At 42.9% G+C, this 26,435-nt stretch overlaps 1 protein-coding gene across 1 annotated transcript in view; it reads right to left on the bottom strand.

The window, feature by feature from the left end:
* OBSCN (obscurin, cytoskeletal calmodulin and titin-interacting RhoGEF) overlaps positions 1-26,435 on the bottom strand; it is a 190,277-nt gene that overhangs the window by 55,519 nt on the left and 108,323 nt on the right. The window contains exons 49-72 of the mRNA XM_050890946.1: positions 22,014-22,286; positions 19,854-20,126; positions 17,764-18,102; positions 16,085-16,284; positions 15,420-15,436; positions 14,476-14,839; positions 13,966-14,415; positions 13,518-13,920; positions 12,626-12,904; positions 12,185-12,263; positions 11,696-11,814; positions 10,685-10,882; positions 10,224-10,256; positions 10,020-10,118; positions 9,344-9,562; positions 8,082-8,102; positions 6,789-6,853; positions 6,417-6,564; positions 5,445-5,584; positions 4,522-4,722; positions 4,106-4,188; positions 3,190-3,363; positions 1,566-1,725; positions 220-336 (exon numbers count right to left, since the gene is read on the bottom strand). Of these exons, the coding sequence (XP_050746903.1) occupies positions 220-336; positions 1,566-1,725; positions 3,190-3,363; positions 4,106-4,188; positions 4,522-4,722; positions 5,445-5,584; positions 6,417-6,564; positions 6,789-6,853; positions 8,082-8,102; positions 9,344-9,562; positions 10,020-10,118; positions 10,224-10,256; positions 10,685-10,882; positions 11,696-11,814; positions 12,185-12,263; positions 12,626-12,904; positions 13,518-13,920; positions 13,966-14,415; positions 14,476-14,839; positions 15,420-15,436; positions 16,085-16,284; positions 17,764-18,102; positions 19,854-20,126; positions 22,014-22,286 (4,454 nt within the window). The remainder of the gene's footprint in view (positions 1-219; positions 337-1,565; positions 1,726-3,189; positions 3,364-4,105; positions 4,189-4,521; positions 4,723-5,444; positions 5,585-6,416; positions 6,565-6,788; positions 6,854-8,081; positions 8,103-9,343; positions 9,563-10,019; positions 10,119-10,223; positions 10,257-10,684; positions 10,883-11,695; positions 11,815-12,184; positions 12,264-12,625; positions 12,905-13,517; positions 13,921-13,965; positions 14,416-14,475; positions 14,840-15,419; positions 15,437-16,084; positions 16,285-17,763; positions 18,103-19,853; positions 20,127-22,013; positions 22,287-26,435) is intronic.

Here is a 26,435-nt window from a genome sequence, read left to right on the forward strand (position 1 = left end):
CTGTGAACCTCTACCTGGATTTACATTTACAAAACTATTTAGAGAGCACCATCACTGGTGAGGATTACTGTCTTACTTCCTCAAGCAGCTTTCAATTGTAGTTGCATCAGAAGAAAGCCAAGAAATATGAAATAAAAATAAAGTCGTCTTCTACACAAGCTGCACAAAGCAGAACATAAATCTATCATCAGATAGAAGTGTGTAACAACAGCTCTTCACCTTGATTATAGTCTGATACTGCTGGATCCTGTTTATGGGTTTTTCCAGGTAGTGCTGCAGTGGTGGGATAAGTGGCTGTGAAGGATCTTCATTAGTTAAAATTTCATCTGTGTATCTCTGAAAAAATACATTGAAGAATGAGGAACGTTGTTATAAAGAACAATAGAAAAGATTACTCCCTGGAAAATGCTCATATGATGCTGGTTCATAGACTCAACTCAGCCAAAATTGGATAGCTCTACCAGACCTTACTACCCCGTGTTTTGGACATCTGTGACTCTCCCCCATCTTTTACCAGCTCCTTATTGTTTTAGACTGCAAGATGCCTGAAATGCTGAATTTGTCTGCTTTTCCAGTGCAGGACCGACGCTGGGGAAATGTGATCCAAACCTTGCAGAACCAGATGGTGTCAAAGGAAAGATCAGCACTTTCGGGGGGTGGGAGGGCAGGAGGGAGTGAACTCAGTGCCACCAACTGGTGCCAGGCCTTGGTCGAGAGTGGTCCGTGTGTTTGCAGTGCGAGCGACGGTCTCAGCACCGGCAGTGGGAAGCACGGGACATGGGGTCCGTGTGCTAGGACATCAGCTACTGAGCTGGATGCTTATCCTTTCCACTGACCTGGTGCACGTGGGTGCAACTGTGTGCAATTCACCAGCGAACTTCAGGCTGGACTAGCTGCAAGTAGGAGACCCAGGATCCAGGTATGGACATTAGGGAGGCTGAGAGCTTGTACTTGATAATTGGAGGGATCCGTGAACGTGGGGTAAGCGTGAACACATGCATTCGTTTTCTAGTGAGCACCAAGCTGGACTAGCTGGTGAGTAGGAGGCTCATGGAGAGGGTAAAAGCGCTCAGGATCTGGGCATGGGTATCGGATGGACAGAGGGGCCATGCTGCTGCTCAAGGGATCCATGAACACACATGTGCTTATGGATCTGGAGCGTTGTGTGTGCGTTTTCACTAGTGAACTTCAATCCTGAGCAGCTAGGGCAGAGAAACAGGATTTGCCTGTCTGTACTTATGTTTTATGTGAGTTTGCTTGGTCTTACAATATTGTGGCCTTTAAAACATCCCTCAGTTACAATTACATAATCACAGACACATTCATATCTGTATAGTCTTTATAATATTCATAAATGCATAAGCATATGTAAATATGTTCCTGTATTGACTGTACTGACCAGGAAGAGCTAGACAGTAAATACAAAATTATTATATTTAGCAATTATTTCCCACAAAAATATTTAATAATCCTTTTCAGGATCACATTTGTGATTAATAACTACATTTCTTGATGCAGTGGGTTATAGGATGCATGTTCAGCAGGTACTTTGGCTACTGTTTTACCTTGTAGAAATCCTGGACAGCTTTGCTGACAACAATCGACTCAGCCTGTACCCTCCCCACAAGGTACTGGATGTACTTATTAAACTCTGCTTCGTGCTTGATAAAGCACATGGCCACGTCATCGTCAGTGTCACATTTCTGCAAGCCTCGGAGGAAGACGCTGTGGAGACAAAGGAAAAAGGACATCTGAGGAGAAGGTGATGGAATGAGGCTAGAACACAGCCCCAGCAGCCAGACCTTTAAATCAGGCGATTTCAGGTTAACACACGTTAAAGGAAATGACTGGAGGAAATGAGGGATGTTGCCATGTTAGCATTAAACTTCTCAATGCCTCTTCATCCAGCATGATGCTGTCCCTCTTAGCTTGAATGTAAGAAATGCCCTGCAAGGAAGGTAGGGTTTATTTTCAAGGGCTTAGCTCAAGTTGGGAAGTTAACCCCTCCCCAGATTCTTATGCTTCAGTTTAAGGATCAATGAGCCATCCACATGAGTGCCGATAGAGATCCTCTCTCCGTTTCACAAAGGATGTTGAGACAGGTTCACACAGACAAAGATTTTTAGCAGTGTCGGTAGCTGATGACATACATCAGCTCTAGCAGTTGAAGTTACTTTGGGGAAAAACCAAAGGAGAGGGAGAAGAGAGAGAGGGAGGAAAGAAAAGGGAAATCTGTTCTCGTGGCCCAGCCAGGAAAAGTGCCAGATGTCCCACATAAACATCCTCCCCATTGCAGAAGCGGTGCCCCCATAACGATTTCCCCAGAGTAACTCTAAATTTTTCATTGCAGCCTGCTCAAACTCCTTATCGGTTGCTCCTGCTTACAATGCTGCTAGCACTGATCGGAGCACGCGTTGAGCGGGGAAGATGCTGCACGCTCACTGGTTGTTGAGCTTTGTGCGTGCATATTATTGACGCCCCCCTTAAGGCAAACCAAAAGTTAGGACCACAGGGTAGGAAAACGGGGAAGAAAGGGTGATTCTCATGCTGTTGGCAGGGCCTTCCCATGAGAACGATCACTCCCGATGAGAGCAAGGGCATCAAGGTGTAAAAGGAGGCCCCTTAGCAATGGAAAGCCTAAAGCACATAAGACGTTGTACAACACCACCTCTCCCTGGCAAGTAAAAGTATTTCAGCCTGGACCTTGCGAAGTCACTCTGTGAACAGCAGATCTGCAGTAAATCCTTTCTTGGAGTAGGCAGAGGCGTTGTACCACGGTGTTGTACCTGGGCAGCCTGCTACAGCTGAGTGTGTTCTGGACGCATGGACGCTGGCATCAGTTTTAGATGAATGTGTGTCTCTATGAAGACACCACTGAAGTGCCTGTAAGACCATGCTGCCTTTTCATAATAATTCACTGTTTCTCAATTAAATTTGCTTAAAAGTGTAAGAAATAAGCTGGACATATGAAGCCTTGAAGCTCTAAACGGTATTACGGGAGTCCCAACCCTGCGCTCTGACTTAAGCTATGCCATCATCTCTCATCCCAAAAGGACCATCAATTCCCTTGCACCTCAGCACTGCCAGTGCTCCACATCCTTCACGGTAATAATAGTAGTTACTGTGGCTCTGGCACCAGGTATGTAAGCCACTCTTTGGTCTCAAATGAAGGCACATGGGAATACCCACCTGGAATGGAAGCAAGCAATATCATCAATATTTCTGAAGATGGTGGATTTCTGACTAGCGACAGCTCCTGGAACATTGGAACAGGTCTCAGTGTACTTAAGATGATGAGTCCGGAGGAACTGTAGATCTTGAATGTAATCCTCCTCTGAGATCAACAGTTCTTGAATAAGAACGCTGCAGGGAAAACAAATAGGTAAAAAGAAAGCACAGAACAATCATCACAATTATCCTTGACATGCTGAGAGAGTTTTAGGCTCTAAAAGAGAGATATTTGATCAGAGGAACAGACTCCCTGGAGTGTGTTGACTAGATCCCCTCTGACAATAAGAGGAACTTAGGTCAGGAACTGCTCATGGAGTGACACCTACAGACATCTACTGTTAGGGCAGACAAAACAGAGCATGAGCAACAAAAGGATCTATGTAGACAGTAGCAACTTCAATGCCACTTTACGCAATCAAGAAAGCAAATATCTCTATGACAGCACACTCAGTAGCATGCTGCACTGCAAGGGAGTAACACAAGGCTGTAGCTGTTTTTCTGAGAGTGCTTTCACTCCCTCTTTAGACATCGTCCTCAGATATAGAGCACCCCAAAGTACTGAAGTTTAGGATTTTTGTGAAATCGGAGATCTTCCAAAAATACATCATGTAAACCTTTCCTTTCAAGTCACCCAATATGATTCAGATTGCCTGGAATTTTCCTGGGCTGAAATCAACGGCAAAAATCAATCAAAGATAAAAAAATACAAGTCTGAGAGACTCAAGAGTTTGCTTGGTTCTGGGAAAGGGGAGGTGGCAGGACTCAGCAGAACAAAAACAGTGACTCTGACAGGAGGGACCTAGGTGCCAACATTCATGTTAGTTCAAAAGGCAGGAAAACTCAAAGGTGCAAATATCAAATGACACAAGCTCACCTTAGCTTCCTTTTATATTCGTCTTCAGAAACAAACTCTCCGGGGAACTCAGGAGCTTCTGTTGTTCCCCACTCTGGTGACAACTAAAATACAAGAAGAAAGAAACATTCTTTTAAGTTAACAGTGCTTTTATCAATGCACACTGAGGAATATCCCTCACGTGTTCACAGTCCCTTTCAACAATTCCTAAACCAGTGTGAAATTTCTTTTTTGCTGGAGGATGATTAGGTCTTTCAAACCCAGGCACCCCTGCACACATACAGAAACGTTGTCTAATCGGAACATGAAAAAGCCCAATCATGTTACAGACCCCTTCAACAACCTCCTCATCCATCACTCCTTGCAAAAGGAATGGCTCTAAACTGCAACTGGAGCGAGTAATTTTACATGAAAAAAAACACAGCATGATCAGTCACCTTTAATTTCTTGTCCAGATAAGCTGGAGATACCCAACCCTGTCGTGAGGGGCTAGATTTTGTGGGTTTAGTCCTGACCAGCCACTTCAGAGGATGAGCTGAATCAAGGACTTCCACATATTGGCCTTCCTTCAGAGTGATGGTCTCCCTGTCAGGAGCAGCAGGAACGTAGTCAGCTGTGACCATGTAGACGTCAAAGATCTGCAGGCATGAAACGACAGTTATTTTGTGCTCTGAAAATAGAACACAGTAACACCAGCAGAACATAAGTGCTTATCTGTGTTTAAGGTTTTATTCTCCAGCCCTTGTATGACAAAGAGAATCACTGTTTGCTTTTTGCAGTAGAAGACTAAGCCTCTAGGCCATAGCCTCTACGAGGCTCAGGCCATATTTTCAAAACTATCTATCTGAGATGGTTTGGATTTACACCATGAAACAGTGGATTTTTCACCCAAGGCAAAACAAACAGTGGTCCTGAAAATGTCAAAATAGGTTAACATTTCCAAAGTTGGTTTTTTTTTTTTAGGAAGTGTTTGAAATGAACACCTAAAAAATTTCTAATTTTCACAAAATTCTCATTTTTCTCATGAAGAACTTCTCAACAAAATTCTTCTGACCAACTCTATCCAAGGCCACAGAAAATCAGGCTCTGATTTTCTGAAGCTCAGCCACGAAACAGAAGGTGCCAAATAATGGATATGTTTTGACCATGTTGACTTGAACAACTTGTTCAAGATCACACAGTGAGCATCAGAATTTGATTCTCTGTGCTTTATATCACAGACCCAATATTTAACTACGAAATATACCTACTAAAGTGAAGTACATCCCTAAAGGGGATGGGGATCCTTAAACCATAGGAGATTAGTCATTCTAAGTAAAGTTTTCTCCTTGTGTCAAACTTGTCCATAAAGATATCGTACCTCTCCTCTGGCATCCCCATCTTCAGATTCAGAGGAGGACTCCTGAGCAATGGATGACGGTCTGGATCGTCCATGGCGAGGAGATGCAGAGGGAGTTTTTGATTCATCATCACTTTCTGCACCTGGCACTCGAAGTGTAGCTAAAAAGCAGAGCAACAGCAAAGTGTGAAATGAAGATCTCCAATTTGAACATGAACCAAATCTATAATAATTTTCAATTTCATAAAAACAAATATTCCCTAGGAAAAGCATTTGTAGTATTTAGTGTGATCTCCTATTGATATTTAGAATTAAATAATTGGGACGTTTTAATACATGAGGTTGCATGCCTACTGCATGTATTGCCACTGCACTACAAGAATATTTGTGGGAGAGGTAATGCCTCTATTTTTACTTCAAGATAAAATTTTACTACAAGATAATCACTATATGATACACAAACCAGGATTTTTCATTTAATTCAACAATGGATTACTGCACAGCTGTGCACACAGTTTTCAGCCTCGACTTGATTTTAAAATCGCATTGTGAGCTAAAACTTGAAGATGCGGGAGGTGTTCAAAACAGGATTGCTTTCAGACTCAGGAGTGATGAATATCTGAGGAACTTGAAATACCTAAGATGTTCAAAATACACTTCCAGTTTTACAACTTGCCCTCCACTCTAAAGCTTACATCTACTCCTGTTTATTTAAATAAACACTCTATGCATAAAAATGGATGCTAGCTATCTTAGTTTACTGTAATAGCTTTTTTCCTAGTTCAAAACTGTAGACTAAGACATGCAGTTTGGACAGACTCTTACTAAAAATTCTTAGTCCTAAGCATTTATAAATGTTCATATGCTTATGTAGGATGACTGTCTCAAAACTTGCTTCATAAATCTCACTGATATTTAGAGTCCAAATGATACCTAAAAAAAGGATTCCGTATTTTTCTACACTAATTAAATTGTGTTTGCCAGGTTCCTTACCCTGACTTATTTTTGCAGATACCATTTCTGAGATATGCGAGGTGAGTTTCTGGAAGAACTCTTCTGAGCCAACATCAGCTAATGAAATAGGGCTTTTGGGTACACCTTCTCTACCAGCTTCAAGGTCTCCTGGAAAAGAGAGAATTTTCTATTAAGCAGGCAATGTCATGGGAAAGTCATCTTTTTTGAGTAACAAAAGCTTCTGTGGAAGGAAGGTCTAAGTTTCTTCACTTCCTCTGTTTTTAAAACTGTGCTTGCTCATATTTCATCCAAATAATTCACCCTTGAACAGAGACCAGTCCTGGAAAGTTCCAACATTTCACACAGTTTCAAGAAAACAGGACAGAAGTGGTAATCATGAAATACATAGACAATCATCTCAGCTGTAGATGTGAAGGGCAGGAGCAGGAGAGAGAAAATAGCTTCTCTTACCTTCTCTTGTTTCAGAGGGATGAATAGCTCTGAAAAGAAGGAGTAAAGCAGAGTTAAAAGTTAAAATAAAATGTGTAGTAAGGAGAGCTAAATGAGAAACACTCCCTCCTTCTCACACCTTGTATCTAAGGTAGGACTCTGGTTTGGACTGCAGGTGCTGGTGGCCGATACTCACCAGAGTACGGTGAGTATATATAAGAAATGAGAATTGGGACACCTGGCTCATATGGGCACAGAAACACTTGGCTGTCTTAGTCTTTGAGCCAAATCTCATCTGAGAATTCTTCCTGACTTGTATTTCAAATTGTTGCTTGAGAAGACCTGGCTACTCAGGGAGTGGGTTGCAGAACAGAGTAGCCTCCATCTCCCTGGTGCTACTGGGACTTTATTCCCAGCTGACACTGAAATAAAACTACTACAGTTGGAGACATTATGTCAAGTGGGATCTGTAGTCTCAGTCAGTTTTCAGTGAACTCATGCTCAACAATTCCCAGTGGTTTCATCAGGAAACCAAGGACTGGAGAACATGCATATGCTGTGGTCCTGCCAAGAAATCTGCTCCCATCACATCAGGACGCCTGTGTGTTGGGGAAGCGAGCTGACTACTGGTACTGCCGTGGTTTTGAGGTCCAAAGAGACCTTTGCTACACTAACAACTTTTACCAGCACCGAATTCATTCATGCCAGCAGGAAAGGGGCAGGAGACTATATTGTCAACACTGAGTGAAAATGGCTTCACAGACGTGAAGAACTACCAGCATTTGCTTGCATCTGATGAAGAGTGTTTGTGGTGTTTCCCAAGACTACAGCTCTGCCAAAACACTAATACCCTGAAGTCAAGATCTCTGCCGTTCCTGTGCTTTTCGGAGGCAGGATATACATTTTCATTGCACAAGCTGATCTGCCCTAATTCTCTGCTAGTACACGGGAAGCAGGAGGAAGCTCACTCCACTTGATACATGATAAACCATGTATCACTAAGTATGCCTAACAGAGCCTGGGCACGTCCTTGGGAGAGGTTGCAGTGGAATAGCTGAATTCACACTGCAGCTTTCTTCACACTGCAGAGGAAGACTGGTCAAGCCTTTTAGGCTAGACATATTCTAGAAGCTAATGTGTGTCCAGGTGGATACTGCTTTTCAGACTGTATCTGCCTAGTATCCAAGCCAAGAATAGCAAACTGAGGAGGTTATTCTTCAGGTGCATTTGTAAACAAGAAGTTTGTGAGTAGACCCTTTTCATCTACATCTTTTTCTGTGAAGCATCAGTGTATTTCAGTGTTGGCAAATAACAGTCAGACCCTGACCCTGTGAATTTTTTTTTGCATTCTGCTTAGGAGAAGAAAAAGTAGCAAGAGTTTTATGTGACCTACCCAAATTTCTTTCTTTTTTTTGTCCTTGTTCCTATCCTCCCCGATAATCAAGCATAAATGGCTGACACAGATACTAGAGTATTTATAGCACTTTCCATCCTAGGACCTCAAACTATTTTAACTCTGGTGCTGAGACATGAATCGAAGATGTCCAAAGCGAACATTGCTTAAAAGTGACTCATGGGAACTTCTGCAGGGTGGTACCTGCACTGCTTCACTTCAGCCTGGGTGGCCAACCACTTACCCCAGTGTGGTCATGATGGCTTCCGACACCATCACGCGTTCCTGGGTCAGAACTTCAGCCTCTTTCACTGAAAGATTAGGGTTTATCATTAGAGGACAGAAGGCAGAGAATGTTCTTTTTATGTATTTCATGTAGGTATAGTTTCTAGACATGGATTACTGGGAACACTGGAATACTGTATCTGCCCTGTTAGCAGCTGCTGACCTGGGATACGTACTCCCACTCATATGATGCAAATAGTTTGCTCCTCTCCCTGTTCATGTAGATGTACGGTTGCCCCATTTCTCTACATTGCTCAAGCTATGCTCCTGTAGCTTAAAAATGTACAGCAAAATGTGAGATGCAAGGAAGGATACCAGAAAAATGGAGTCCTTCACAGTGCTGCCCCTAACTCCCAGCCTGTATTTGCTTGTCCCCCGTCTTACTGAAGGAATTGTGCCAGGAGAGGCCCTGGAAAGCTCTGCAAAAGGCAAATCAAATAACTCTAGCTGCCTTAAGGCAATTCTACAATGCAAAACACCTTAGCAGACTGAAACACTCATAATAATTTTTCAAATGGTGACTTTTTCTAGTTACTTTACATTGTCTTTCTTCCTTTCTTTTTCCTTTGTGCTTAATTTGGTTGTTTCTTAGACTGGTCTTCTGTTTATACAGAAAAGATGCTGGTGTTAATCCAAAATAGGGTGAGAAATCTAAAACATTATAGAAGTAAAGAGTGCAATCATTTGCAAGGCAAGCAAAGTCATGGCTAATCTTGGGAAAATGCATTTTTTTCAGGTGTGATTTGATTAGTTTCCTTATCAGTCATGCTTGTTTTTCTCTTAGGCACTGTATAAAAGGTAAGATAGAGAATGTGTTTGTATTGTAACAAAGATTTACCGTCTGCAACTTCCAGGGTGGCGGTGCAGATGGACTGGCCAGCCTTGTTGGTAGCAATGCACGTATAAGCTCCACTGTACTTCTTTTTAACATCCAACAGGATTAGACTGTGATGCATATTTGAACTGGCAAGTTTATACCCAGGAGTGTCTGGTTTGATCCACAGGATGTCTTCCCGAGACTCTTCTTTCAGCCAAGTAATAGTTGGTGGTGGATGTCCTAAAGGAAAACCAATGCAATGAGCTTTAATTTTCCTAACGGTGTTTCTTCCTTACAATTATGAGCCATACTGTGAATAAATGCTATTTTGATCTATTTCCTGATACTTTTCCAACAATAACAGTTGTAATATGTAATAAAGGAACATAAATCTTTCTACAGCACACTCATAAGGACATTAAACCTTCTTGTAAAACCAAAATTGTTAATCAACACATCTTCATAAGACTAATAAGTGTTATTATCCCTGTTTTACATACAGGAAAATGGAGGTGAAGATGAGCAAGATGCTTTTCTGTAAAGCACACAAAGTTTCTTACAAAGTTGGGAGTAGAGTCCCAGACTTCAGGTACAGCAGATGAGGTTACAATGACTTGGGCCAGAGAGAGTGTAGAATGTGTCATGAAGTTATGCAATTCAAGTGTTATGCAGAGAAGCAAGGTATCCATCCACTTACCTTCAACTTTTACAGATAATGTGATGCTGGCACCTTTTTTCACCTTTTTATTAGTAAATCTTTCTAGGAATCTTGGTGGTATCAGCTGCTCATGGGAATCTGAAAATGACATTATTGATGAAACATGGTGACACCTTCTGTGTGAGTTTAGACTACTGAAAAATTCCTAGGGGTTCTGTTATCACCTGCTGTGGGTTCTCTCACCTGTGTCTGATGGCTCTTCTTTCTCATCAGGATCTGTAACACAAGGAGAACAAACAAAATGACACATACAAACACCTTTCTGTCCATGAGTGAAGAAAAAAAAAAAAGTGATTCCAGGGGATTACTCCTTGCAGAAGATATTACACAGAAATGTTAGTATGATTTATAAGAGGCCTTCGGTTTTAATAAAATGAACCATTAAAGCTAATGAAGTTGGGCAGGCATAAAATGTGTGTTTATGAGACAACAGTCAGACCCTAGAGAAGTGATGTGTCTCATCTTTGGGACACCCAGTAAATTTATAGGTGAACCAAGATTAAAGCATGTCATCTTTTATCTATAGAATTCCCCACCTCACTTGACTTAACTTGGTAGGCTTTCTCAAGAAAAAATAACTACGTAAAATGGAAAGAGCCACTGGAACAGAGAAAAGCAGGTGCCCAAAATAGGCCAATACCTACCTTTGACTACCAGCCTGGCCGACGAATATGCAGAACCAGCAGAGTTGGTGACAAATATTGAGTACTGGCCAGCATCTGCCTTAGTGATGTCACGAATTTCCAGTGAGTGGAATTCCTGTTTATCGGTCTTCAGGATGCGATCCGAGGCCTTTAACGGCTGTCCGTTTTTGAACCAATAGAGACGAGGCTGCGGGTACCCTGCGAGGAGCAGTTACAGACGTGGAGAACAGAATGCATTGGCAACATCGATTTGGGAGCATCTCCAAACAGGCAGATCCTTCTGAGCAGGAGCCAAGGAATCCTCAGCTCTGCCCAGGGCTGCTGTTTCAAGGATTTACCCAATTAGCAATGGCTGCAAATTCACACAATTCTATTTATCTGTTAAAGTTCTTTCCTGTTTCTTCAGCTTCTGGCACCCCCCATATTTGCTGCATGTGCAAATGCTTTCCAGGTTGGAAAGGTAACACTTAGGTCTGATTTGCAACATACACAAAGAGAAAAGTTGAAGCCAAAACAGTTCTTATTATTTTTATAGGCAGCAATCGGAGAAAACAGGAGAACCCCTACCTCTCCCTACCGCAGACATTCAACACCAGCAGGATGTTTTTGCAGTTTTTAGGTTGTAGCAGCAACCCCCTCACAGAGTGAGGCAAGTCCAGGACTGTTTCATTTATTAAAAGGAATAAAGGACACCCTCACTATCTTTTTTAATTCCTTACTGCTCTTCCAAAACTGATGTGCTCAGAGAATTACAGGACTCAGTTTTCAGAAGCGTATGTTTGTAATTGTGCCTGGAGACATGGACACAGAATGAGACACTTCTGCCTGAGTCTGCTGCAAAAGTCAACGTTCATCAGCATGAACACATTCTTCTAGCTGGTTTGTGCAAACGTGGTGCAAGATGCACGGACTGGGGTCACAGCTGCAGAAGAGCACATCGGAAAACCTTGTCCAGCACTTCAACCTGACAGCAAACATGAAACAACTGACAGTGCTGTGGGCTCCCCTCACCTTTCACCTTCAGGTGAAATTTAGCCAGTGATGCTCCAGGTGCCACATGAATATCATGAAGCTCATCGAAGATCTGGGGCAATTGCTCCTCCTCAGTGGTAGATTCCTCCTGTTCTCGGCTAAGAAGCAATTAGAATTAGAAAGAAGAAAGTCAGCAAGCCAGGAAAGAGTTAGGAATCAGAATCACCTCTTTTAGGTTAATTCAGTCTTTGGGTTTTGTCATCACGACAACGGATTCAGCACCATATGACATTAAAAGTAATGGAGTGATACCGTGAAGAAATATCCAGGCTACCCTGAAGGCAGCCAGAGCAAGTTTGCACATGATAAATGTCCAGCTGTTGCAGTTATTGCATCTCAGCTGGTCTGACTGTTCCTTTGTGACATTAAACTGGCCCTGCTAGATATAGCAAAAACAGGCTTGACATAAATATACATATTGATCTTGTCAAGGCAGAAGTTAGAAAGAGCTAGAGTTCAATATTTTACCTTGAAATATATTCTTTGGCACTGTAGTAAGAAGATGTCTCTGTTGCATCTGCTGCTGTCTCATAGTCGGTGCTGGTCACTGTTAAACAGAAAAGGAAGTGTTTTCTATAATCTGAGCTTTGAACTATTTTTCTTACTATAATCATAGCTACCCTACTAATTTGAGTGACTGGCAGGTCGATTTCGCACTGCTACTGCAGCAGGATTCCCCACATCCCTGGAGTATGGAAAACATCTCTGTTTATCTGAAAAGCTTTGCTCTGAGCCTTGCCTTGGAGTTGGCAAAACCCAACTGAACCCAAGAGGTTTGCAAGTGAAACATTTTGTGGGCAATGCGTACATTTTTCTTTAATGTAAATGGTGTTTTTCTTGACAAAAAAATTATGCACCTCTCAGCAGGACCCCTTTCCTTGGTTTTTCTACAGTGATTTTGAGACTTACAGTCCACTCGAAGCTCAGCCTTGGTTGAAGCAACTCCCATGTTGTTTTCAGCGAGGCAACGGTAAACACCCATGTCAGTGGGGACCACAGCTGTGATGATCAGCTGATGGCACCCTTCCTGGTCCTCGTTGATCATGTAATGATCATTTTCTTCAATAGCTTTCCCATCCTTGAACCAGCGAACTGTGGGGAGCGGTTTGCCAACGACAATGCAGTCAAAGCTGACTGGATATCCATCTTGTACCTCTTGGTTTTGGAGCTCAGTCATGAACACGGGAGCTAAAGTTAGGGTAGTTAGGAGAGAAGAAAGGAAAAACTTGGTTGTGTTAAAAGATGTATTTTAAGAGCACTGCTGCCCAGTGCCTGAAGACTTCTGGTTTCTAGGTTTTTTAATTGCAGAGTGATATCTTTTCTCTTTGAAAACAGTCAAGAAGAAATTCCCTGACAAACACTATGAAGATATTCCATAACACCATAAGCATTGCAATACCACAGCTGCAAACTATGCATTGCTTCTCTTCCTCTCCTTGCCAAAATGTCTTGTCTCCCTCAGGACTGTTCTGAAAACTGTTTCATTTATTTAAGTAGAATAATCATAGTATTTATGGCCATATTATTGTAGTAGGGGACATTTCTATTGTGAAAAGCAGCTTTGTAGATAAGTCAATACTTTGCAACCCCCTCCTTCATCACTAACCTCCCTCCTCTCCCTCAAAATGAAAAAGAATAAAAAAAACTCATAATTTTTTTGCAAAAGTGCAAAGTTTCCAGAAAAATATCTGCACCAAATGAAAAACAAAGGCTTTTTGGAAGTTATTCGTGAGTGAAAAGATAACATTCTGACCTTCTCCAGCTGTCTTTTCCAAAGAATAAACAGGTTTGCTTCACCTACCTGTATCAGAAGTCAGCAAAGGTGGTGGAGGCCTCGCTACCGGTGGTGCAAACTTCCCATGGGTGGGTGGTGTTGCTTTCCCAATACGCAATTCAATTTTTTTAAGGCCTTGTTCCAAAATGTCAATCTCCACGGGAATTCCCAGAGCACCAAACATCTCTCTGAATCGAGTGGCAGCAGTTTTTGCCTCAGACAAGATTTCAAACTTGATGTAGATGTACTGGTCATCCTCACGATACGTCTGATGGTCGACCGCCTCTATGTCCCCTTCATCTGCACTGACAAAGAGCTCTTCCTCCACATCGGATATCTCTGTTGAGATCTTGGCCCTGAAGAGTCTATGAAGTCTCCTTCCTGCTTTACGGAAAGCATCATCCAGCTCACTGCCAGACGAGCTCTCTGTCTCACTGTCAGTGCTTTGTTTATCCTGCTTCTCCTTACGAAGAACTTGAGGTTCCTGAGTGCCAATAACCACCTTAGCACTGTGTGAAACCTTGCCAAATTTATTGGATGCCTCACAGGTGTATTTACCCGCATCTTTCCTGTCCAGGCCAGTGATAATCAAAGAGCAGGTCCCATCACTGTAATTGTCTATGTGATAGTAGCGACCGTCTGAAAGCTCTTCCCCGTCCTTCAGCCAACGGACTTTCATGTCAGTTTTGCTGTGGGCTACACACTCGAGGTGGAGAGTGCTTCCAGGTTCACCAGAGAAATCTTTGAAGGTCTCAGTAAACACTGGGCACTCTTGTTGCTTGATCTCTTTCCTGACTTTGTAGCCTTTGAAAGCAGCTTGGATCTTCACAGCGGCCTTGTTCATGGAAGGATCATCTAAATCTGGTATTTCTGGTTCCGTTGGCTTAGCAGCTGGGGCAGCCACAACAGTCTCCACACTGGATTTCTCCCACTGTTTCCATAATTTGTCTGTGGAGATGGACTGAACCTTGCTAGTAACACTGACAGTTGTCTTCCCAGCTTTCTTGAGGTAGTTTACTAGCGAAGGAGTCCCAGCTCTAGACTCATCATCTGAGCTTGTGAAAGAGAAATCTGCTTCTCCTGTCCTAGCCAGCTCATCACAGGTGGAGTACTCCTCTGAGTAATAGTGAGACATCTCCGCTTCCTCCTTCCTCAACTTCTGAAGCTTCTCGTCCTCTTCAGGCACCTCGCTGATGGAATCCAAGGTGGGCTCCCGGCTCATCCGGCGTTTCTTGGCCAGGGCTTCCCACAGGAGGTGAAGATCTCCCTCCTGAGCAGCCTCAGGGGGCAAGCTGGGCTGGACATGGCCATCCACCAGCTCTTCTGGTTGGCTTGCAGGGGGTGCTTCCCTGGCAATCTCTTTTAGCATTGTCACTGTGGGAACTGAGGAGAATTAAATTGATAAGATGTTAAAAGACAAGTCTGTGAGTAAGCTTTGAGAAGCACATGGAAATGTTATTCAAAAGCCTGGGCAGAAGAGTATCAGTGGCATTTAACTAAGCATTCTGTTGAGAATGAAATGTGAATTTAATATAACTGGACATGGTCCTGGGCAACTTGTTCTAGGTGACCCTGCTTTGAGCAGGGGGGTGGACTACACTATCTTCAGAAGTCCTTTCCAACCTCAACTATCCTGTGATTCTATGCATGCACTTAAAACATGGCCAAACAACAATTTTTTTTATTCCTCGCACATTTGAACACAATAAACAAATTTCTGCCCTTTTAAAATGTTGCAGTTGATGAATATCTAGTTAAGACTGTCAGTGGAGCCTGGAAAGCTATTCAGGCTCATCCTATTTTACAGCTAGACAGGACTTCACTAGTCTTGAATAGATGTCCACTGGCTATAATGGGAGCTGAGACTCCCACCTCACATGGAGACACCCGCCTGTTTAGATATGTCTAAGTCTGAAGGTTGTGACTCACCCTCTGGGACACATTGACTTGCTTCTGCATAGTGCCCAGTGCCTTTTGAGATGCTCCAGGCTGTCTGGGACATCCACATGTGGCTCTCAGATACAACAGAGGACTTACGAGTGCTCTGGGTCCCTCTGGAGAAGGAGATGGAGGCCAGGGGTGATATCCTGAAGTGCCTCAATGGCACTACATGCCTGTGTGTGGGCCACTGAACCCCACCGTAGGGGCACAATTCAGCTTCTTAAGCACTATGACCCAAAGCCATTTGGGATGTCTAGGACAGGCGGCTGGCAGATATCATGCAGAACATATGAAAGAGCCCTCACTTTCTAAAGTGGCAGCTGAAGGCCAGGCAGAATACCCTAAAGCATCTCAAAAGGCACCAGAAACCCATGTAGAGACAACTGTATCACGCCTTAAATATTTGACTCAGGAAAATCTTATCTGAGCAGCTCAAAGCTGTTAGGGATTCAGAAACATACTGGGCAATACCGAACAGGAAGATAGATAACAATTCTTTGTGGATTGTTATCACAGCTTGTTAAAAAAAAAAAAAAAAGGAATTCTAGTCCAAGCTGTGGAGATGCCCCTGGATGTCCATAAACAGAACTGATTTAACGTCACAGGAATGCACTCTCTGTACCTTCAAGACACAAGCTGGCAACAGATTTGACTTCTGGAGAAACCATGCAGGTATACGTGTCCTGATCTTCAGGTTTAAATGCATGAATAATGAGTATCTGCTTTTTTCCATCAGAGAGGATCTCATATCTCCCTCCAGCTTGTATTTGTTCTTTTCCTTTAAACCATGTCACACTCTCTTCAGTTTCACTTGATAATTTGCACTCCAAGCGAGCCACCTCCCCTTCTGAAACTGATCCTCCCACCAAAGGATGGGTGACCGTAACTGGAGGCTCTGTAATTACAAAAAAGTGAATTAACACAAAGAACATATCATAATCTGGCTTTAAGGCACTCAAGATCACTCTATAAAATATCCAAGCATCCCATCCTTCATTTATAGATTCTTTAGCTGTTGTAGACAGCCAAAGGAAAAAAAAAAAAAAAAAAAAGACAGCATCCAAAGTTTGCACTTCCAAAGACAACATCAAAATAACTTTACAAGCTCTCCCAGCAGTTAAATCAGCTCCATTTAAATATATACATGCAAAAGTGGTTGCATTTTCCACATTCCTGTGTTTATTTGCTGATCTTCATTTACCCATCACCAGTATTCAAGCAGTTCTACAGATTCTAGAAGATCTTAATGTTTAGAAGTGAAGCAGTTCTGAAGTAAGAGAAGAAAGAAACAATAAAAAGAATAAAAAAAGAGAAGAGATTATTAAAAGCGGCATTCATCCCAGTCTTGAAAGTAAAAAAAAAAAAATATATATATATTTATGCTAGCTTAGGAAGAGTAAAAATTCTCAAAAAGCATAAAGAATTTAAAAATAAGAACTCTCTGTATCTTCTTCACTTTGGAAGGAGGCCTGCCAATGGCATGCTCTTTGTACGACAGCGATACTCAAAATGAAGTCAAGACAAATGCATTAAATGCGGAGATGTTGACTGGGATGTAAAGCACGCAGCCGAGTTCCCAAAAGTGGCACGCTCCTGAGCGTGATCTGCCCCTCTGCGCATTTCACTGGGGTGCGGGGACCACTGCCCAAAATGCCTTGGGTTTGTTGTAGACAAAGTCAGCATATGCAGAGTTATCAGGGTCCAGCACTGGCTGTTGTTGGGTTGCGAAAACGTCATTGTATGTCTGAGCCTTAAGCAAAAGAGGATTTTTTAATTATTATTCTCACTTTGAGGAATTTGTTGGGCACTCAGCTATCACAGAAAGAGTTGCAAGAAAAGAAAGATTGGGGGAGTGGCTCTCCATCCCACTGTAGCTTCCAAACTTTCACCAACAGACGCAAAGGATCTGTATCCTCCAGCATTTCTTTGTGGTGGTATTGAAAAAGATCCGCAAATAATATAACAAAAGAGAAAGATGGGTGAAGAAGACAACATTGCCCACCCGCTGCATTGGTACCAGGGTCTTGGTTACCCCAAATGCATTCCAGCATGCCCCTTCTGACATTCCATCTGAACTCCACCGGAAAAGAAACTCGTGGTGACTGGACAACACATGGATGCAGTGCAGGCTGCAAGACAGCTTGATGCAGTTTGGAGAAAAGAAGTGTTGAGTACTAACAACGCAGCAGGTGGTGCTCGCGGTAGCCCAGAACAATTTTTCCAAGCTCTTTCTCCTCTACTGTGTTGGCAGCAAAGCACTGAAAGACGTTGCAGAGTGAACTCTTCCAGGAGATGCCTGGAACGGATGAAGCAGGCATGCCATGCGAAACACAAGGTCTACAGCAGCTCGCGGTCCTCCACGGGGACATCTCTCCTTTCTCACCTAGCCGCACCATCTGAGGGAAGTGCACCGGCTCGCTGGCCCCAACTTTGTTCACAGCTGAGACGCGGAATCTGTAGGGTTCACCCGGGGTGAGATCGTCCACCATAAACTCCGTGTTTTGAATAATGCCCTTGCTGCATGACTGCCAGCCAATACCTGGGATTTTCCTCTCCACGTTGTAGCCTAGGATGTCACAACCGCCATCGCTCAACGGCTTGTACCAAGACAGAGTTACAGAGTGACTGTTCTTACTTAAAACTTCTGGGTCTTCAGGTGGATCAGGGTGGGCTGAAGGCACAACAGAGGTCCCGTGATGTACGACATGAGCAATAATGCTTTATACTAAAACAACCAAGAGCCTTCTACGAGCAATGAGAAGGAAACACGACAGATTCAATGTCTTATTGTAAAGCTGAGTGGGTACATGCCCATGACCGTGAGACATACCTGTGCACCACTGACTTTTCCTTTGTCGGCCCTGATCTACACTGCTAGCGACAAACATTCATTTTCCAACTGTCATATCACATACTTAATGTCCCATATTGTTGTGATTTTTTCTCCTGCTGCTTTGTCCCACCCAGCTCAAAATAAAGATGACCCTGCGCTGTCCGTATTATCAAGGAACTTAGCTGAAAACAAGTACATTTGGGCCTTCATCATATTTATTTCAGGTCTGGCCTTAATGGAAATCAAGTTATTGTTGGACTACAGAGTAACTCTAGTAATTTAATAGCAAGTCACTCAATTTCTGTGTAATTGATGCATATGTCACAGCATCAGGCAATAACAAATTAATACATAATGGGAATAGTCTGGTGTCCTACCAGATTGGCTACTGACGATCATACTCAGTACACTGGAAAACGTTCCTCACTTAATTTACACTTTGGCTTAGAAGACAGAAATAATTCTATTAGTCTTCAAGTTCAAGGCATTTACCAAGTAAATGACCTGCCACAATGTACCAGTCCAACAAATTAAAGGCAAATGAGGTCAACAGCCAGTTCTTTAGTTCTGGACAACACAAACATAACATAAAAGCTTCTTTTCTCTATTTTCAGCCAAATTTCATACAGAAAACCTGCCAACAGGAGGAGTTCATGAGAACAGTATTTTGCAGTTCTTAAAATGTAGGTGCCCAAAATAAGATAACACTGTTTTAAATCTGTCAACAGCCAATTTTTTTTTGTGGAAATGACTGGAACATATCAGACATCTCTCAAGTCTCAGAAATCATTAGACAGACAGACTACCCATAATAATTTAAAGAATGGACGGTCAATCAGTGGCTCTTGAACATCTCAACTACAGTGTACAGCTAAAACACATTGGAATTATCTCATAAACATCACTGGGGTTGTGCTGGTGTGGCCATTGCTGGGTGATGCACCTATCCCACTGTAGGAAGGAGCCAGACTTTGGGTGCTGGAATGGACATTGATGAATCATTGGTCTAACCTTCCCCATGAGGGAATTAAGGAACTATCATATTTTCTACTTATGAAGTACTCCAAGAGCTATTAACTCTCGTATCTCTGAAGTACAAGGTGTGTGTTTCATGGATCTCACCCACATGAAGATTTTAATATGCAACTCATTAATCTGGAAAACTGGTTGCCCTGCACTTGAGTAGATTAGCAGATTTCAAAGGGTTCTCTGCTGCCCTGGATAATTTTTCCATGTGCACTCTAGTTCAGCTCCCTCCCATGTCCACGTTTGCTGAGGGTGACGTTGAACTCTGAGTAAATTGATTTCCGTTAGACTCTGTGTTACGTTTTACAAAAGACTGCAGCTAAAGAAAGCTGGTGAACATCTCTACCGTTGCTAGCCTGACATAATTTTCTTCTGATGAGGTGGACTATTTCCGGTCAAAGAACAAGTTGCCCAGTAGCATCTTCTCAGACTAAGAACACTAGCCTGGGACATGCAAGGCAAAGAGAAAAGAATCAGCACAAAGATTAGAAAATTCAATGTTCTAGCTCAATACCAAAGTCTGAGATTTCAGGTGCCACTGGGCTAGAACGACAGACACTTACCTATCACAGATAACTTGGCTGATGCAATTGCTTCCCTGGAAGCAAAGGTCACCTCTCCAGAATGATGCGGTTGGGCTCTTTTCAGAATAAGTTTGTGTTTATTTCCATCTGCTTGTACTTCCCAGTCCTCATCCGACTGGATCTCTATGTCATTACTATACCAGGCAACTTCATTAATTGGCACAGCTTCACTTAGAACGCAGGTAAACGTAGCTTTCTCCCCCGGAGAGACTTCCACATCTGTGAGGGGCTGCAAGATCTGTAGGCGCCATCCTGTAGATAAAAATAGGTAATCAAACCCCTCAGTTACAGAAAAAAATACATGCAAGAGATTTTGTGAATATTTGTGTTGAAGCTCTAGACAGTCAGGCCTTGGATACCGAGGAGGTCATTAAAAGGGAGGTTAGGTACTTCACTAGAACAGGAAGTATCATTGGGGACTGAAACTTTCCAAAACTTTCAGGAGCAAACACCAACCTAGCAATGTCTTCCTTTCCCAAATAGCAGAAAACCACAGTGGAGCTACTATGCTACGGCTGAGGATGGCTGTTCTTGTGCTCTGTAAGTAGTTCTGATCCCCACAGGTATCTCCAGTAATAGCATAAAATACAAGGATACAGAGATAATATTCATAGAATCATAGAATGGTTTGGGTTGGAAGGGACCTTAAAGATTATCTAGTTCCAACCCCCCTGCCATGGGCAGGGACACCTTGCACTAGACCAGGTTGCTCAAAGCCCCGTCCAACCTGGCCTTGAACACTTCCAGGGAGGGGACATCCACAGCCTCTCTGGGCACCTGTGCCAGTGCCTCACCACCCTCACAGTAAAGAATTTCTTCCTTACATCTAATCTAAATCTACTCTCTTTCAGCTTAAAGCCATTACCCCTTGTCCTATCACTACATGCCCTTGTAAATTCCCTCTCTGGCTTTCTTGTAGGCCCCTTTAGGTACTGGAAGGCTGCTATAAGGTCTCCCTGGAGCCTCCTCTTCTCCAGGCTGAACAAGCCCAACTCTCCCAGCCTGTCTTCATAGGAGAGGTGCTCCAGCCCTCTGATCATCTTCGTGGCACTCCTCTGGACTTGCTCCAACAAGTCTATGTCTTTCTTATGTTGGAGGCCCCAGAGCTGAACGCAGTATTCCAGATGGGGTCTCATGAGAGCAGAGTAGAGGGGGACAATCATCTCCCTTGACCTGCTAGCCACACTTCTTTTGATGCAGCCCAGGATACAGTTGGCTTCCTGGGCTGCAAACACACATTGCCGGGTCATGTTGAGCTTCTCGTCAACCAACACCCCCAAGTCCTTCTCTGCAGGGCTGCTCTCAATCCATTGCCCACCCAGCCTGTATTTGTGCTTGCCCTGACCCGTGTGCAGGACCTTGCACTCGGCCTTGTTGAACTTCAAGAGGTTCACACAGGTCCACCTCTCAAGCCTGTCACGGTCCCTCTGGATGGCATCCCTTCCCTCCAGTGTGTCGACCGCACCACACAGCTTGGTGTCGTCGGCAAACTTGCTGAAGGTGCATTCAATCCCACTGTCCATGTTGCTGACAAAGATGTTAAACAGTGCCGGTCCCAATACTGACCCCGGAGGAACGCCACTCGTCACTGGCCTCCACTCAGACATTGAGCTGTTGACCGCAAGCCTTTGAGTGCGACCATCCAGCCAATTCCTTATCCACCGAGTGGTTCATCTGTCAAATCCATGTCTCTCCAATCTAGAGACAAGGATGTTGTGCGGGACAGTGTCAAATGCTTTGCACAAGTCCAGGCAGATGACGTCAGTTGCTCTACCTGGACTTGTGGAAAACATTTGACACTGTCCCACACGACATACTGCTGCTGATACAACTCATCTCTAGAGCCTTGAAGTACCTATAAACACAACCCAATTCATCAGAATAATGACAACTGTAAGACAGTCATTTGCTGTTAACTCATTGCCAACTGATGCTGCTTATATCCGTGTCATGGCATACAGAACAAGAAAAAAAAGGAAATTGTAAAACATCATCCATTTGTTGTGTGGGAAGAAGATTTAGGTAAGAAGCAAGCAACAAATGCAACTTTTCCTTTCTGCTACTCATCAGATTTTCCTGGTTCATTTGCCCTTTCCAACCAGAAGTTTAAGGCTCCCCATGCACGAGAGCTTCAGTTACCTTTCACCGTCAGGAAGGCTGAGGTCACTGCATCACTGCACATAAAAGTCACCCTGCAGCTGTCCCGGGGAGTTAGGTTCTTCAGCAGCAGCAGATGCCTGCGTCCATTTTCAAAGTAAACCATCTCAGTGTTTTCTGTAGTTTTGGCAGGTTCATCATCAATCAGCCAGTTGTAATTGTAGCACTCGGGCTTGGAAAGATAGCATTCAAACAGGGCTTCCCCTCCTTCCACAGCTTCCACATTCTCCAAGCCCTGGACAATGCTGTTCTTGGCTAGCAAAGAAGGACAACGAACAGTATTAATTGTTTGGCCGTGCACATCTGAATATTAACAAGCCTCGGAGCACTGGATGATTCGCACTGCTGGAAAGCTGATGGAAAGGATGCGGATGTGATAAACTGTGCTTGTAGGTTTGGTTGGTGATTTCAACCACACTCTAACACAATACTATATTTAAAAACATTTTTAGTAGTGAGATAGTTTAAAAATAACGATAAACCTCTAGGACCTCTAGCATTTCATCTAGACTTCCTCCAGAAACCTGACTTTTGTTTTTACAAATAAAGAAAAAAAATGTTGGTGTTTATATGAATGAGGCCAATAGCCGATAGGAAGGGATAGCTCAGGAAGATAAAGTATAATCAAATTCCTTCTCTGTCACAGCAGGAAACACTTCCCACAGGTCTCCCAGGCAGCACAATTAGCATCATAATCGGGGAGATGTGAATCCACTGACAGCTCGTGATAAAACCTGACTACCTTTCATGCAAAGCAAATATGAGAGAATATTATAGCTGGCAAAGCTATAGTGACTCCCACCTGAGTTAACAAGTCTGCCTCTAGGAAACACATAAAAAGTTAAAATCTGTATTAACGGTATTTTGAATAGTAAATTTCTGAATTATTACAAAAGATCTGTGATAATGTATTAGGTTTATTTTCTCACGTGTGGCCGGTGAATTGGGTGGTCAGAAACATGCACATATCTACACACTCCATTTACCTGCAGAGTCATGCATCAGTTGGCATTTGTACATAAGCAATCAGCCCGATGCAAAATTAAATGTGGGCTGGTGCATGTGAATATAATTCATGTTAGACCAGCTACATGGACAAATTACATGCACAAAAGTGGGAACACACGGTTGAGTAAATATAGTTTACACAAATACCATACGATGGTCAGCATGATCTATAATATAAACCAATGCCCTGAGACGTTCCTGTTTAGATCTCTATAACCATTATCTGGAACTGTTCTAAGCAAAAAAATAATAATAAAAAAAAAAAGCGGAACAATTTATTTAATAGCAAAAAAAAAAAAACCCCAACCATGAGTTGCTAAAAAAATTCTGTATTTTATATATATTCATACTTATGTATTTTCATACTGTATGTATTTTCATACTTATGGAGAACAATGAGGGATTTGTAAATCCTTGGAGAATGTATAATTTTGTTAGAACAAATCCGAGCTGTTTATTTGTGCACTTTTGGAGCGCTGGTTTCCCTCACTACAAAAAGTAGCCAATTGCAAGTCCTACCTCCTCTGGGATGCTTTTAGATTATGCTCATTAAAATCTTTCTAAATCCCTAAAATGGAAAGTGCTTATCAATGTAGAAAGTGTTATAATAAATAATACCCTGCTCTTCTGTACTCACAGCTCTGGTTAAGCAAGAAGGCATAATTGCCTAATAAAACACAAATATTCAGAAATCAAATCAGAACCATTGCTCTTGCTGATCACGCTAATTCACCTGATGACCGACAATAATAATTCCATACAGAGCAGAAAAAAATAAGAAACATCAATATAAAATCCTAAACCTATTGTTAATATTTTTATTTACTGTTTCTCAGGGCCCTCACAAATGCTGATGCCAAGTGAGAAGGTAATTCCTGAGCGATCAGTATTTGAAATAAGTAAAATACTAAGCTACCTTAGTTTAGCTGAAAATGAAATGAAATTCCACACTATCCATTAGCTACTGGTTTTAAGGCACGCTGTGTGTGTAAAAAGCACTCTGTAACAGCAAAAAGTACTCTTATTATTCCTTTGGACCAACATCACATCTGTGATTTTACAATAATTCAGCAGGACACATCCCATTGCACTGATGTTCCAGTTCATTGTAGAAGAGGTATGATGTGTAAGTGGTGTAATAAGCGAGCATTAATTAGAACTAAGCTCCAGTGAAATGCTGCAGTTTCATATTCAATTCCCATTAACTCCCAACTGCTTTTATCATCGTTATCAGTACTGGAGTGAACACCAAAGAGCGGTGTCACTTATTGTGAGGTGCTGCCATGATTTTTCCACCTCTTTTATTTGGAACCCATGATAGTCTTCCTCTTTGGCTGGAAGACCTCACCTTGAACATCAAGTGCAGCCATCACTTTAGTGCCTTCAGCTTCACAAGAATAGATGCCAGTGTCTTCTGGTACCGTAGGTTTAATTTTTAGCATGCTTACATTCCAGTCCTGATCGATAATCACTCGCTGCCCATCTGCATGTATTTCCTGATCATTTTTCTTCCATATGGCGTGTACTGGCCTAGAATATTGGCATATGAACTCTGCTGTGCCATCTTCATCAACAGTTATATCCTGCATGGGACTGACCACTTCAATGGTTGGATCTGTTAACCAACACGTCAGGAAGGACATGCATTAGTGGATCCTCATGGAAATCGCAACTTAGAGATTTTTGACAAGCACAGAGCCTGCGGGGAGTGAGCAGAGTGACAGTGCAAGCAGGAAGCTGACTGGGCACACTGGGGATTAGCAGTTTAGTCTGTACTTGTGTCAGCATCAAGCAGGATTGAAGCAAAACTGGTACATTAGAATGCAACTATCACACTGGAAAATGGGCCAGCAGCAATTAAAGCTTGTGCTTTAACAGTCCTGAATATGAACTTCTGTGCAGAACATCTGCTAGGATTCCCTCCAGGCTTAGTTTTTCTCCCAGCATTGCTGAAATCCTCTAGATTAGGAAGCACTGGATGCGAAACACTTCTGCTTCCCAGAACGTGGCAGGAGCACAAGTGTGAGACAGAAGGCTGCAATGGATGGGCTGCTGTGAGTGGTTCCCTGTAACTCTCAACCTCACATAGCAACAGGAAAATGCCACAAACACTACTGGAGGCTCCTTGTATGAGCAAGCTGCAACCACTCATTGGAAAGAAACGCAATACTCAAATGCAAATACTAATTCCTGTCCTGTAGTGGTGATGGCTATATGTCAGGAGTCACTGGCAGCACGAGGAGCAAAGATCCACGACAACTGTAACAAAAAAAGGGCACTTCACAGGAGACAGGTACTTATTGTTTTGATTAACCATGTGTTCCTCTGCAGCAGAGACATAGTTTAGGGAAAAATAATATGATTTCCTTTACAGTAGCTGATCTAGAGATGCCGCATGAACCATTGTGATCTCAGACTGAGCGCCCATAAAATGCTGAGAGCAGCTGGATATGCAGCTCCTCTGAAGAAGGTATGAGGCTGCTTTTAAGCATCCAGTCTTTCTTTTAAAATACTAGTTCTGCTTCTCGGGAGGCAGCTGTAGGGCACAGTAGATATATCTAACCTCAAAATATTGTGAGCTTCCAAAGCAGCCAAGGAGTCCCTCCTGAGATGTCAAATTGGACCACCCGCATACAACTGCAATATATATGTAAAAAGAAAAATCTCAGTGAAGTCTGAAAATTGAAGTCTCTCTACAACATCCTTCTTGGCAGAACTATGTCAGCTTCCCCCAAAAATTGATAGGGCTACAATGGGACATAACAAGATGACAGTCAGAGAAAGCTGATGTAAGTCCTTATCTTTCAAATAGTTGTTCTGATCACAAGCCAGCTAGAATAAGCTACACTGGACCTCTGTCTGGAATGCTCCTCTTGAAACTGGTGCATCAGGTTGAGGATTGGGGATGGTACTAGCAGACCTTGGGAAGCAAAGATAGTTTTGCAAATGTCTTTTGGAAACCTGTTGCAAGGCTTGATCCTGCTCTCTAAGGCTCCTTCTACCGCTCCGTGTGGCTGCACGTGTGTTTACGGAGAGGAGGCATCAATGGCAGATCATGGAGATGTTTTGGTTACACCAGGACTGAAGAAGCAAGAAGGTATCTGTGCAGCTGGGGAGTCCAATACCATCTCCTTTCATCATTGTCTCCTCACAGCAAATGTCACCAGTGGTCTGGGAGAAGGAAGGTGTCCTGGTTCCACAGCCCCATTGCTCTTTGCCACTGCTAGGGTAAGACCTTGGTGGCCCTATTCACCCATGCAGAAGGGCAGAAAGCTCCTTGGGACTTAGGAGCCAACGTGTACACTGGGGCCTGTAATTCTCACCCTGCCCAAAGGGGTCAGAAGGCGGCGGCAGCTCCTTCAACCTTTTCCATTTTCCCCCCACCCATACATGAAG

This window comes from Gymnogyps californianus, chromosome 2 (genome assembly GCF_018139145.2).
Source record: "Gymnogyps californianus isolate 813 chromosome 2, ASM1813914v2, whole genome shotgun sequence".
Classification (NCBI taxonomy): Eukaryota; Metazoa; Chordata; class Aves; order Accipitriformes; family Cathartidae; genus Gymnogyps; species Gymnogyps californianus.